Source organism: Oncorhynchus mykiss, chromosome 18, assembly GCF_057628025.1.
Source record: "Oncorhynchus mykiss isolate SJ-2025 chromosome 18, ASM5762802v1, whole genome shotgun sequence".
Lineage (NCBI taxonomy): Eukaryota > Metazoa > Chordata > Actinopteri > Salmoniformes > Salmonidae > Oncorhynchus > Oncorhynchus mykiss.
This window is the reverse complement of record NC_143039.1, coordinates 14,445,036-14,462,500: the sequence shown is the minus strand read 5'-3', so window position 1 is coordinate 14,462,500 and position 17,465 is coordinate 14,445,036. Positions and strand designations below refer to the sequence as shown.

At 39.2% G+C, this 17,465-nt stretch overlaps 1 protein-coding gene across 6 annotated transcripts in view; it reads left to right on the top strand.

The window, feature by feature from the left end:
* Nucleotides 1–17,465, top strand: part of LOC118936564 (cyclin-dependent kinase-like 5) — a 70,453-nt gene that overhangs the window by 5,815 nt on the left and 47,173 nt on the right. For all 6 annotated transcript variants that reach the window (XM_090207256.1, XM_090207255.1, XM_090207254.1 and 3 more), the window contains one exon: nt 15,351–15,385. Coding sequence is in view for 4 of the 6 variants with exons in the window: in XM_090207254.1 (XP_090063380.1) it covers nt 15,351–15,385 (35 nt within the window). In the remaining 2 variants the exon portion in view is untranslated. The remainder of the gene's footprint in view (nt 1–15,350; nt 15,386–17,465) is intronic.

Here is a 17,465-nt window from a genome sequence, read left to right as displayed (position 1 = left end):
AGCCTCTCTCAGGCCAGGGAGAGATACTCCGAGCTGGGGTATAAATGACCGGCTACTTCCCTGGCCCATGGTTCCTTCACTGGTCCCTCCACTAATACAATTTAACGCTAGATCAGATGAGTCATTTCATTCCCATGCCATTTGTTGACGGAAGGATCCTCATCACACAGATTACTTGTCACCCATCACCCAGGGGGTGATGAGTTTCCAACTCTCCTCAATTCAGGAAGTGATGCAACAAAGGAGGGGAGGGACCACCAGTTATATAACATATCATGGAAGAGGCTTTTCTTCTCCCGTCAAGACACTCTGACTGAGTGACACGGACAGGAACTTCATATCAGGAAGTTAGTAAGTTGGTTTTCAAGAGCGATGAATGGGGTACATTCTGCATTTCGTACAGTCATTTATTATTAGTTGATTGGCATATCTGACATGTAGTTCTGAAGAAAATAGAGAAGTCTATTTTTCAGTAGCAGATTGAAATTCACTGACTATCTACTGGCTATGTGATGACTATTCACTGACTATCTACTGGCTATGTGATGACTATTCACTGACTATCTACTGGCTATGTGATGACTATTCACAGACTATCTACTGGCTATGTGATGACTATTCACAGACTATCTACTGGCTATGTGATGACTATTCACAGACTATCTACTGGCTATGTGATGACTATTCACAGACTATCTACTGGCTATGTGATGACTATTCACAGACTATCTACTGGCTATGTGATGACTATTCACAGACTATCTACTGGCTATGTGATGACTATTCACAGACTATCTACTGGCTATGTGATGACTATTCACTGACTATCTACTGGCTATGTGATGACTATTCACAGACTATCTACTGGCTATGTGATGACTATTCACAGACTATCTACTGGCTATGTGATGACTATTCACTGACTATCTACTGGCTATGTGATGACTATTCACAGACTATCTACTGGCTATGTGATGACTATTCACAGACTATCTACTGGCTATGTGATGACTATTCACAGACTATCTACTGGCTATGTGATGACTATTCACAGACTATCTACTGGCTATGTGATGACTATTCACAGACTATCTACTGGCTATGTGATGACTATTCACAGACTATCTACTGGCTATGTGATGACTATTCACAGACTATCTACTGGCTATGTGATGACTATTCACTGACTATCTACTGGCTATGTGATGACTATTCACAGACTATCTACTGGCTATGTGATGACTATTCACAGACTATCTACTGGCTATGTGATGACTATTCACAGACTATCTACTGGCTATGTGATGACTATCTACAGGCTATGTGATGACTATTCACTGACTATCTACTGGCTATGTGATGACTATTCACAGACTATCTACTGGCTATGTGATGACTATTCACAGACTATCTACTGGCTATGTGATGACTATTCACAGACTATCTACTGGCTATGTGATGACTATTCACTGACTATCTACTGGCTATGTGATGACTATTCACAGACTATCTACTGGCTATGTGATGACTATTCACAGACTATCTACTGGCTATGTGATGACTATTCACTGACTATCTACTGGCTATGTGATGACTATCTACTGGCTATGTGATGACTATTCACTGACTATCTACTGGCTATGTGATGACTATTCACAGACTATCTACTGGCTATGTGATGACTATTCACTGACTATCTACTGGCTATGTGATGACTATTCACTGACTATCTACTGGCTATGTGATGACTATTCACTGACTATCTACTGGCTATGTGATGACTATTCACATACTATCTACTGGCTATGTGATGACTATTCACAGACTATCTACTGGCTATGTGATGACTATTCACTTACTATCTACTGGCTATGTGATGACTATTCACAGACTATCTACTGGCTATGTGATGACTATTCACTGACTATCTACTGGCTATGTGATGACTATTCACTGACTATCTACTGGCTATGTGATGACTATTCACAGACTATCTACTGGCTATGTGATGACTATTCACTGACTATCTACTGGCTATGTGATGACTATTCACAGACTATCTACTGGCTATGTGATGACTATTCACAGACTATCTACTGGCTATGTGATGACTATTCACAGACTATCTACTGGCTATGTGATGACTATTCACAGACTATCTACTGGCTATGTGATGACTATTCACAGACTATCTACTGGCTATGTGATGACTATTCACAGACTATCTACTGGCTATGTGATGACTATTCACTGACTATCTACTGGCTATGTGATGACTATTCACAGACTATCTACTGGCTATGTGATGACTATTCACAGACTATCTACTGGCTATGTGATGACTATTCACAGACTAGTGATGACTATTCACAGACTATCTACTGGCTATCTACTGGCTATGTGATGACTATTCACTGACTATCTACTGGCTATGTGATGACTATCTACTGGCTATGTGATGACTATTCACTGACTATCTACTGGCTATGTGATGACTATTCACAGACTATCTACTGGCTATGTGATGACTATTCACTGACTATCTACTGGCTATGTGATGACTATTCACTGACTATCTACTGGCTATGTGATGACTATTCACAGACTATCTACTGGCTATGTGATGACTATTCACTGACTATCTACTGGCTATGTGATGACTATTCACAGACTATCTACTGGCTATGTGATGACTATTCACAGACTATCTACTGGCTATGTGATGACTATTCACAGACTATCTACTGGCTATGTGATGACTATTCACAGACTATCTACTGGCTATGTGATGACTATTCACAGACTATCTACTGGCTATGTGATGACTATTCACAGACTATCTACTGGCTATGTGATGACTATTCACAGACTATCTACTGGCTATGTGATGACTATTCACAGACTATCTACTGGCTATGTGATGACTATTCACAGACTATCTACTGGCTATGTGATGACTATTCACTGACTATCTACTGGCTATGTGATGACTATTCACAGACTATCTACTGGCTATGTGATGACTATTCACTGACTATCTACTGGCTATGTGATGACTATTCACAGACTATCTACTGGCTATGTGATGACTATTCACAGACTATCTACTGGCTATGTGATGACTATTCACTGACTATCTACTGGCTATGTGATGACTATCTACTGGCTATGTGATGACTATTCACTGACTATCTACTGGCTATGTGATGACTATTCACTGACTATCTACTGGCTATGTGATGACTATTCACTGACTATCTACTGGCTATGTGATGACTATTCACAGACTATCTACTGGCTATGTGATGACTATTCACTGACTATCTACTGGCTATGTGATGACTATTCACAGACTATCTACTGGCTATGTGATGACTATTCACAGACTATCTACTGGCTATGTGATGACTATTCACAGACTATCTACTGGCTATGTGATGACTATTCACAGACTATCTACTGGCTATGTGATGACTATTCACAGACTATCTACTGTCTATGTGATGACTATTCACAGACTAGTGATGACTATTCACAGACTATCTACTGGCTATGTGATGACTATTCACAGACTATCTACTGGCTATGTGATGACTATTCACAGACTATCTACTGGCTATGTGATGACTATTCACAGACTATCTACTGGCTATGTGATGACTATTCACAGACTATCTACTGGCTAAGTGATGACTATTCACTGACTATCTACTGGCTATGTGATGACTATCTACTGGCTATGTGATGACTATTCACTGACTATCTACTGGCTATGTGATGACTATTCACAGACTATCTACTGGCTATGTGATGACTATTCACAGACTATCTACTGGCTATGTGATGACTATTCACTTACTATCTACTGGCTATGTGATGACTATTCACAGACTATCTACTGGCTATGTGATGACTATTCACAGACTATCTACTGGCTATGTGATGACTATTCACAGACTATCTACTGGCTATGTGATGACTATTCACAGACTATCTACTGGCTATGTGATGACTATTCACAGACTATCTACTGGCTATGTGATGACTATTCACTGACTATCTACTGGCTATGTGATGACTATTCACAGACTATCTACTGGCTATGTGATGACTATTCACAGACTATCTACTGGCTATGTGATGACTATTCACAGACTATCTACTGGCTATGTGATGACTATTCACAGACTATCTACTGGCTATGTGATGACTATTCACAGACTATCTACTGGCTATGTGATGACTATTCACTGACTATCTACTGGCTATGTGATGACTATTCACTGACTATCTACTGGCTATGTGATGACTATTCACAGACTATCTACTGGCTATGTGATGACTATTCACTGACTATCTACTGGCTATGTGATGACTATTCACAGACTATCTACTGGCTATGTGATGACTATTCACAGACTATCTACTGGCTATGTGATGACTATTCACTGACTATCTACTGGCTATGTGATGACTATCTACTGGCTATGTGATGACTATTCACTGACTATCTACTGGCTATGTGATGACTATTCACTGACTATCTACTGGCTATGTGATGACTATTCACTGACTATCTACTGGCTATGTGATGACTATTCACAGACTATCTACTGGCTATGTGATGACTATTCACTGACTATCTACTGGCTATGTGATGACTATTCACAGACTATCTACTGGCTATGTGATGACTATTCACAGACTATCTACTGGCTATGTGATGACTATTCACAGACTATCTACTGGCTATGTGATGACTATTCACAGACTATCTACTGGCTATGTGATGACTATTCACAGACTATCTACTGTCTATGTGATGACTATTCACAGACTAGTGATGACTATTCACAGACTATCTACTGGCTATGTGATGACTATTCACAGACTATCTACTGGCTATGTGATGACTATTCACAGACTATCTACTGGCTATGTGATGACTATTCACAGACTATCTACTGGCTATGTGATGACTATTCACAGACTATCTACTGGCTATGTGATGACTATTCACTGACTATCTACTGGCTATGTGATGACTATTCACAGACTATCTACTGGCTATGTGATGACTATTCACAGACTATCTACTGGCTATGTGATGACTATTCACTGACTATCTACTGGCTATGTGATGACTATTCACAGACTATCTACTGGCTATGTGATGACTATTCACTGACTATCTACTGGCTATGTGATGACTATCTACTGGCTATGTGATGACTATTCACAGACTATCTACTGGCTATGTGATGACTATCTACTGGCTATGTGATGACTATTCACAGACTATCTACTGGCTATGTGATGACTATCTACTGGCTATGTGATGACTATTCACAGACTATCTACTGGCTATGTGATGACTATCTACTGGCTATGTGATGACTATCTACTGGCTATGTGATGACTATTCACAGACTATCTACTGGCTATGTGATGACTATTCACAGACTATCTACTGGCTATGTGATGACTATTCACTTACTATCTACTGGCTATGTGATGACTATTCACAGACTATCTACTGGCTATGTGATGACTATTCACAGACTATCTACTGGCTATGTGATGACTATTCACAGACTATCTACTGGCTATGTGATGACTATTCACTGACTATCTACTGGCTATGTGATGACTATTCACATACTATCTACTGGCTATGTGATGACTATTCACAGACTATCTACTGGCTATGTGATGACTATCTACTGGCTATGTGATGACTATTCACTTACTATCTACTGGCTATGTGATGACTATTCACAGACTATCTACTGGCTATGTGATGACTATTCACAGACTATCTACTGGCTATGTGATGACTATTCACTGACTATCTACTGGCTATGTGATGACTATTCACAGACTATCTACTGGCTATGTGATGACTATTCACAGACTATCTACTGGCTATGTGATGACTATTCACTGACTATCTACTGGCTATGTGATGACTATTCACAGACTATCTACTGGCTATGTGATGACTATTCACAGACTATCTACTGGCTATGTGATGACTATTCACTGACTATCTACTGGCTATGTGATGACTATTCACAGACTATCTACTGGCTATGTGATGACTATTCACAGACTATCTACTGGCTATGTGATGACTATTCACTGACTATCTACTGGCTATGTGATGACTATTCACAGACTATCTACTGGCTATGTGATGACTATCTACTGGCTATGTGATGACTATTCACTGACTATCTACTGGCTATGTGATGACTATTCACAGACTATCTACTGGCTATGTGATGACTATTCACAGACTATCTACTGGCTATGTGATGACTATTCACAGACTATCTACTGGCTATGTGATGACTATTCACAGACTAGTGATGACTATTCACAGACTATCTACTGGCTATCTACTGGCTATGTGATGACTATTCACTGACTATCTACTGGCTATGTGATGACTATCTACTGGCTATGTGATGACTATTCACTGACTATCTACTGGCTATGTGATGACTATTCACAGACTATCTACTGGCTATGTGATGACTATTCACTGACTATCTACTGGCTATGTGATGACTATTCACTGACTATCTACTGGCTATGTGATGACTATTCACAGACTATCTACTGGCTATGTGATGACTATTCACTGACTATCTACTGGCTATGTGATGACTATTCACAGACTATCTACTGGCTATGTGATGACTATTCACAGACTATCTACTGGCTATGTGATGACTATTCACAGACTATCTACTGGCTATGTGATGACTATTCACAGACTATCTACTGGCTATGTGATGACTATTCACAGACTATCTACTGGCTATGTGATGACTATTCACAGACTATCTACTGGCTATGTGATGACTATTCACAGACTATCTACTGGCTATGTGATGACTATTCACAGACTATCTACTGGCTATGTGATGACTATTCACAGACTATCTACTGGCTATGTGATGACTATTCACTGACTATCTACTGGCTATGTGATGACTATTCACAGACTATCTACTGGCTATGTGATGACTATTCACTGACTATCTACTGGCTATGTGATGACTATTCACAGACTATCTACTGGCTATGTGATGACTATTCACAGACTATCTACTGGCTATGTGATGACTATTCACTGACTATCTACTGGCTATGTGATGACTATCTACTGGCTATGTGATGACTATTCACTGACTATCTACTGGCTATGTGATGACTATTCACTGACTATCTACTGGCTATGTGATGACTATTCACTGACTATCTACTGGCTATGTGATGACTATTCACAGACTATCTACTGGCTATGTGATGACTATTCACTGACTATCTACTGGCTATGTGATGACTATTCACAGACTATCTACTGGCTATGTGATGACTATTCACAGACTATCTACTGGCTATGTGATGACTATTCACAGACTATCTACTGGCTATGTGATGACTATTCACAGACTATCTACTGGCTATGTGATGACTATTCACAGACTATCTACTGTCTATGTGATGACTATTCACAGACTAGTGATGACTATTCACAGACTATCTACTGGCTATGTGATGACTATTCACAGACTATCTACTGGCTATGTGATGACTATTCACAGACTATCTACTGGCTATGTGATGACTATTCACAGACTATCTACTGGCTATGTGATGACTATTCACAGACTATCTACTGGCTAAGTGATGACTATTCACTGACTATCTACTGGCTATGTGATGACTATCTACTGGCTATGTGATGACTATTCACTGACTATCTACTGGCTATGTGATGACTATTCACAGACTATCTACTGGCTATGTGATGACTATTCACAGACTATCTACTGGCTATGTGATGACTATTCACTTACTATCTACTGGCTATGTGATGACTATTCACAGACTATCTACTGGCTATGTGATGACTATTCACAGACTATCTACTGGCTATGTGATGACTATTCACAGACTATCTACTGGCTATGTGATGACTATTCACAGACTATCTACTGGCTATGTGATGACTATTCACAGACTATCTACTGGCTATGTGATGACTATTCACTGACTATCTACTGGCTATGTGATGACTATTCACAGACTATCTACTGGCTATGTGATGACTATTCACAGACTATCTACTGGCTATGTGATGACTATTCACAGACTATCTACTGGCTATGTGATGACTATTCACAGACTATCTACTGGCTATGTGATGACTATTCACAGACTATCTACTGGCTATGTGATGACTATTCACTGACTATCTACTGGCTATGTGATGACTATTCACTGACTATCTACTGGCTATGTGATGACTATTCACAGACTATCTACTGGCTATGTGATGACTATTCACTGACTATCTACTGGCTATGTGATGACTATTCACAGACTATCTACTGGCTATGTGATGACTATTCACAGACTATCTACTGGCTATGTGATGACTATTCACTGACTATCTACTGGCTATGTGATGACTATCTACTGGCTATGTGATGACTATTCACTGACTATCTACTGGCTATGTGATGACTATTCACTGACTATCTACTGGCTATGTGATGACTATTCACTGACTATCTACTGGCTATGTGATGACTATTCACAGACTATCTACTGGCTATGTGATGACTATTCACTGACTATCTACTGGCTATGTGATGACTATTCACAGACTATCTACTGGCTATGTGATGACTATTCACAGACTATCTACTGGCTATGTGATGACTATTCACAGACTATCTACTGGCTATGTGATGACTATTCACAGACTATCTACTGGCTATGTGATGACTATTCACAGACTATCTACTGTCTATGTGATGACTATTCACAGACTAGTGATGACTATTCACAGACTATCTACTGGCTATGTGATGACTATTCACAGACTATCTACTGGCTATGTGATGACTATTCACAGACTATCTACTGGCTATGTGATGACTATTCACAGACTATCTACTGGCTATGTGATGACTATTCACAGACTATCTACTGGCTATGTGATGACTATTCACTGACTATCTACTGGCTATGTGATGACTATTCACAGACTATCTACTGGCTATGTGATGACTATTCACAGACTATCTACTGGCTATGTGATGACTATTCACTGACTATCTACTGGCTATGTGATGACTATTCACAGACTATCTACTGGCTATGTGATGACTATTCACTGACTATCTACTGGCTATGTGATGACTATCTACTGGCTATGTGATGACTATTCACAGACTATCTACTGGCTATGTGATGACTATCTACTGGCTATGTGATGACTATTCACAGACTATCTACTGGCTATGTGATGACTATCTACTGGCTATGTGATGACTATTCACAGACTATCTACTGGCTATGTGATGACTATCTACTGGCTATGTGATGACTATCTACTGGCTATGTGATGACTATTCACAGACTATCTACTGGCTATGTGATGACTATTCACAGACTATCTACTGGCTATGTGATGACTATTCACTTACTATCTACTGGCTATGTGATGACTATTCACAGACTATCTACTGGCTATGTGATGACTATTCACAGACTATCTACTGGCTATGTGATGACTATTCACAGACTATCTACTGGCTATGTGATGACTATTCACTGACTATCTACTGGCTATGTGATGACTATTCACATACTATCTACTGGCTATGTGATGACTATTCACAGACTATCTACTGGCTATGTGATGACTATCTACTGGCTATGTGATGACTATTCACTTACTATCTACTGGCTATGTGATGACTATTCACAGACTATCTACTGGCTATGTGATGACTATTCACAGACTATCTACTGGCTATGTGATGACTATTCACTGACTATCTACTGGCTATGTGATGACTATTCACAGACTATCTACTGGCTATGTGATGACTATTCACAGACTATCTACTGGCTATGTGATGACTATTCACTGACTATCTACTGGCTATGTGATGACTATTCACAGACTATCTACTGGCTATGTGATGACTATTCACAGACTATCTACTGGCTATGTGATGACTATTCACTGACTATCTACTGGCTATGTGATGACTATTCACAGACTATCTACTGGCTATGTGATGACTATTCACAGACTATCTACTGGCTATGTGATGACTATTCACTGACTATCTACTGGCTATGTGATGACTATTCACAGACTATCTACTGGCTATGTGATGACTATCTACTGGCTATGTGATGACTATTCACTGACTATCTACTGGCTATGTGATGACTATTCACAGACTATCTACTGGCTATGTGATGACTATTCACAGACTATCTACTGGCTATGTGATGACTATTCACAGACTATCTACTGGCTATGTGATGACTATTCACTGACTATCTACTGGCTATGTGATGACTATTCACAGACTATCTACTGGCTATGTGATGACTATTCACAGACTATCTACTGGCTATGTGATGACTATTCACTGACTATCTACTGGCTATGTGATGACTATTCACAGACTATCTACTGGCTATGTGATGACTATTCACTGACTATCTACTGGCTATGTGATGACTATTCACAGACTATCTACTGGCTATGTGATGACTATTCACTGACTATCTACTGACTATGTGATGACTATTCACTGACTATGTGATGACTATTCACTGACTATCTACTGGCTATGTGATGACTATTCACAGACTATCTACTGGCTATGTGATGACTATTCACAGACTATCTACTGGCTATGTGATGACTATTCACAGACTATCTACTGGCTATGTGATGACTATTCACTGACTATCTACTGACTATGTGATGACTATTCACTGACTATGTGATGACTATTCACTGACTATCTACTGGCTATGTGATGACTATTCACAGACTATCTACTGGCTATGTGATGACTATTCACAGACTATCTACTGGCTATGTGATGACTATTCACAGACTATCTACTGGCTATGTGATGACTATTCACAGACTATCTACTGGCTATGTGATGACTATTCACAGACTATCTACTGGCTATGTGATGACTATTCACAGACTATCTACTGGCTATGTGATGACTATTCACAGACTATCTACTGGCTATGTGATGACTATTCACAGACTATCTACTGGCTATGTGATGACTATTCACTGACTATCTACTGGCTATGTGATGACTATTCACAGACTATCTACTGGCTATGTGATGACTATTCACAGACTATCTACTGGCTATGTGATGACTATTCACAGACTATCTACTGGCTATGTGATGACTATCTACTGGCTATGTGATGACTATCTACTGGCTATGTGATGACTATTCACAGACTATCTACTGGCTATGTGATGACTATTCACTGACTATCTACTGGCTATGTGATGACTATTCACAGACTATCTACTGGCTATGTGATGACTATTCACAGACTATCTACTGGCTATGTGATGACTATTCACTGACTATCTACTGGCTATGTGATGACTATTCACAGACTATCTACTGGCTATGTGATGACTATCTACTGGCTATGTGATGACTATTCACTGACTATCTACTGGCTATGTGATGACTATTCACAGACTATCTACTGGCTATGTGATGACTATTCACAGACTATCTACTGGCTATGTGATGACTATTCACAGACTATCTACTGGCTATGTGATGACTATCTACTGGCTATGTGATGACTATTCACAGACTATCTACTGGCTATGTGATGACTATTCACAGACTATCTACTGGCTATGTGATGACTATTCACTGACTATCTACTGGCTATGTGATGACTATTCACAGACTATCTACTGGCTATGTGATGACTATTCACAGACTATCTACTGGCTATGTGATGACTATTCACTGACTATCTACTGGCTATGTGATGACTATTCACAGACTATCTACTGGCTATGTGATGACTATCTACTGGCTATGTGATGACTATTCACTGACTATCTACTGGCTATGTGATGACTATTCACAGACTATCTACTGGCTATGTGATGACTATTCACAGACTATCTACTGGCTATGTGATGACTATTCACAGACTATCTACTGGCTATGTGATGACTATTCACTGACTATCTACTGGCTATGTGATGACTATTCACAGACTATCTACTGGCTATGTGATGACTATTCACAGACTATCTACTGGCTATGTGATGACTATTCACTGACTATCTACTGGCTATGTGATGACTATTCACAGACTATCTACTGGCTATGTGATGACTATTCACTGACTATCTACTGGCTATGTGATGACTATTCACAGACTATCTACTGGCTATGTGATGACTATTCACTGACTATCTACTGACTATGTGATGACTATTCACTGACTATGTGATGACTATTCACTGACTATCTACTGGCTATGTGATGACTATTCACAGACTATCTACTGGCTATGTGATGACTATTCACAGACTATCTACTGGCTATGTGATGACTATTCACAGACTATCTACTGGCTATGTGATGACTATTCACTGACTATCTACTGACTATGTGATGACTATTCACTGACTATGTGATGACTATTCACTGACTATCTACTGGCTATGTGATGACTATTCACAGACTATCTACTGGCTATGTGATGACTATTCACAGACTATCTACTGGCTATGTGATGACTATTCACAGACTATCTACTGGCTATGTGATGACTATTCACAGACTATCTACTGGCTATGTGATGACTATTCACAGACTATCTACTGGCTATGTGATGACTATTCACAGACTATCTACTGGCTATGTGATGACTATTCACAGACTATCTACTGGCTATGTGATGACTATTCACAGACTATCTACTGGCTATGTGATGACTATTCACTGACTATCTACTGGCTATGTGATGACTATTCACAGACTATCTACTGGCTATGTGATGACTATTCACAGACTATCTACTGGCTATGTGATGACTATTCACAGACTATCTACTGGCTATGTGATGACTATCTACTGGCTATGTGATGACTATCTACTGGCTATGTGATGACTATTCACAGACTATCTACTGGCTATGTGATGACTATTCACTGACTATCTACTGGCTATGTGATGACTATTCACAGACTATCTACTGGCTATGTGATGACTATTCACAGACTATCTACTGGCTATGTGATGACTATTCACTGACTATCTACTGGCTATGTGATGACTATTCACAGACTATCTACTGGCTATGTGATGACTATCTACTGGCTATGTGATGACTATTCACTGACTATCTACTGGCTATGTGATGACTATTCACAGACTATCTACTGGCTATGTGATGACTATTCACAGACTATCTACTGGCTATGTGATGACTATTCACAGACTATCTACTGGCTATGTGATGACTATCTACTGGCTATGTGATGACTATTCACAGACTATCTACTGGCTATGTGATGACTATTCACAGACTATCTACTGGCTATGTGATGACTATTCAATAATTATCCACTGACTATAAACTGACTATAAACTGACTATAAACTGACTATAAACTGAATATCCACTGACTATAAACTGACTATAAACTGACTATAAACTGACTATAAACTGACTATAAACTGACTATAAACTGACTATCCACTGACTATAAACTGACTATAAACTGACTATAAACTGAATATCCACTGACTATAAACTGACTATAAACTGACTATAAACTGACTATAAACTGACTATTCACTGACTATAAACTGACTATAAACTGACTATAAACTGAATATCCACTGACTATAAACTGACTATAAACCGACTATAAACTGACTATAAACTGACTATAAACTGAATATCCACTGACTATAAACTGACTATAAACTGACTATAAACTGACTATAAACTGACTATTCGCTGACTATAAACTGACTATAAACTGACTATAAACTGACTATAAACTGAATATCCACTGACTATAAACTGACTATAAACTGACTATAAACTGACTATAAACTGACTATAAACTGAATATCCACTGACTATAAACTGACTATAAACTGACTATAAACTGACTATAAACTGACTATAAACTGACTATCCACTGACTATAAACTGACTATAAACTGACTATAAACTGACTATAAACTGACTATCCATTGACTATCCACTGACTATAAACTGACTATAAACTGACTATAAACTGAATATCCACTGACTATAAACTGACTATAAACTGACTATAAACTGACTATTCACTGACTATAAACTGACTATAAACTGACTATAAACTGACTATAAACTGACTATAAACTGATTATAAACTGACTATAAACTGACTATAAACTGAATATAAACTGACTATAAACTGACTATAAACTGACTATAAACTGACTATCCACTGACTATAAACTGACTATAAACTGACTATAAACTGACTATAAACTGACTATAAACTGACTATCCACTGACTATAAACTGACTATAAACTGACTATAAACTGACTATAAACTGATAATACACTGACTATCAACTGACTACCTCCTGACCGGTCATGTTGTCATGTAGGTAATGGAGGAATCATGTTTGCTCTGACAGCATCTGTCAGAATGCCAGAAAGCAGTGGGCCTCCCGAGTGGTGCTTTGGTCTAAGTAGCTGTGCCACTAGAGATCCCGGTTCGAGCCCAAGCTCTGTCGCAGCCGTCTGCGACCGGGAGACCCATGGGGAGGCACACAATTGGCCCAGTGTCGTCCGGGTTAGAGGAGGGTTTGGCCGGCAGGGATGTCCTTGTCCCATCGCGCTCTAGCGACTCCTGTGGCCGGGTGCAGTGCACACTGACATGGTCGCCAGGTGCAGGGTGTTTCCTCCAACACATTGGTGTGTCTGGCTTGTCAAGAAGCAATGTGGCTTGGTTGGGTTGTGTTTTGGAGGACACACAGCCCTCGACCTTCGCCTCTCCCGAGTCCGTACGGGAGTTGCAGCGATGAGACAAGACTGTAACTACCAATTGCATATCACAAAATTGGGGAGAAAAAGGGTAAACAGCATTTATACATATATATACATATATATACATATATACATATATATATAAAAAAAACAAAGCCAGAAAGCCAAATGAAGGGTTCACAGTTGAAGTCAGTTGAAATATGGATGAGCATAAAGTGGGCATGAGCTGAGGTGCATGACATCTCCCAAGACTGTTTCTTCACCCTTGAATGGCTACAGAACATAGTGAAGATGAGCTCCAGTTCACTCACCTATACCTTGTTTAGAGAATATCAACTCTGTATAGTAGGATTTCACAACCTTTTTTAGCCGAACCATTAATACAAATATAAGTGATGTTTGGATACATCCCCGTTGCTAAGCGTTCTCCTCTCTTCTCTCTCCAGGAGCCTATGGAGTGGTTCTGAAGTGCAGGCACAAGGTAAGACCATGATGGCATCAGTGTCACACAGTTGATTCTTCAGGAAGTATTATGTGAAATGCACAGTAACATTTTACTCTTCATCCTTAAGGTATAAATGCTTATAACAGGTTCTCTTCACCCTTAAGGTATACATGCTTATAACAGGTTCTCTTCATCCTTAAGGTATACATGCTCATAACAGGTTCTCTCCATCCTTAAGGTATACATGCTCATAACAGGTTCTCTTCACTCTTAAGGTATACATGCTTATAACAGGTTCTCTTCATCCTTAAGGTATACATGCTTATAACAGGTTCTCTTCATCCTTAAGGTATAAATGCTTATAACAGGTTCTCTTTATCCTTAAGGTATACATGCTTATAACAGGTTCTCTCCATCCTTAAGGTATACATGCTCATAACAGGTTCTCTTCACCCTTAAGGTATACATGCTTATAACAGGTTCTCTTCACCCTTAAGGTATACATGCTCATAACAGGTTCTCTTCACCCTTAAGGTATAAATGCTTATAACAGGTTCTCTTCACCCTTAAGGTATACATGCTTATAACAGGTTCTCTTTATCCTTAAGGTATAAATGCTCATAACAGGTTCTCTCCATCCTTAAGGTATACATGCTCATAACAGGTTCTCTTCATCCTTAAAGGTGCAATATGCTGAAACCTGCTTTCCTGGTTGCTAAAATTCAAATAGTTTGCCTAATTTCAGTTTATGTGTCAAAACAAGCAAAAATAGTGTAGTGAATCATTGTACCATCTAAACCGCTGTGAAATATCTTTTCCATCACCAAAAATATTGTATTTTCAGCTGTTTGAAGCTGGTGCAATTTTTATTATTATTATAATTGTTATTATTATCATTATTAGAAGAGGGGAAAGAAGTGCCATCTGAGGAGTAAAGTATTCAGATAAACTATTTACAACTGGAATCAATTCTACCCTTATCAACAACAAACCACACTATTCCTGTCCAAATAGAGCATGCCTTAATTTGATCACCCTGTTGCAGGATTACTGTCCTGGGACTTTAAAACGTATAGTGTAATTGAGGTTTAAAAAAGGCTTCTGAAGTTTGTAATTTCCACTTTTAGATGTCAGACTTGATTTTCCCTTACAAAAAAATGTTTCAACCCCTACAAAAATGTCAATGAATTTTAATCCAGATAATTTCCTGTTGCTGCAGGTTTATATTCCTGATGTAGCAAACTGGCTCAAATTGAAATCCTACATCTGTAGCCTACCATGACTATATCCAACCCTACTTGTTGCCACTATCATGTGTCCCAGTGGTTTGCAAACTTTTTGACCCGCAACCCCCAAAATGGTGTGGTACAAAACTTGCGACCGCGCGTGCACACACATGCACGTGTGGAAACATGTGAACATGCGCGCACAATCGCTGCTCAAATGTAGCCTGTCATTACGGACTTAAATGGTGATGCATTTTCAACATGCCAGACGGGCTACAGAAATAAACTGCATCCTGTACCTGCATTTGGAGCTGAAAGTCATTCATGTTAGCAGCAAATATCAACTAGGGCTGTATCATGTCACTTCTCTAGAGTCTAGAGCAAAATCAACTAGGGATATATCATATCACTTCTCTAGAGTCCAGAGCAGAATCAACTAGGGATATATCATGTCACTTCTCTAGAGTCTAGAGCAGAATCAACTAGGGATATATCATGTCACTTCTCTAGAGTCTAGAGCAGAATCAACTAGGGATATATCATGTCACTTCTCTAGAGTCTAGAGCAGAATCAACTAGGGATATATCATGTCACTTCTCTAGAGTCCAGAGCAGAGTCAACTAGGGATATATCATGTCACTTCTCTAGAGTCTAGAGCAGAATCAACTAGGGATATGTCATGTCACTTCTCTAGAGTCCAGAGCAGAATCAACTAGTGATATATCATGTCACTTCTCTAGAGTCTAGAGCAGAATCAACTAGGGATATATCATGTCACTTCTCTAGAGTCCAGAGCAGAATCAACTAGGGATATATCATGTCACTTCTCTAGAGTCTAGAGCAGAATCAACTAGGGATATATCATGTCACTTCTCTAGAGTCCAGAGCAG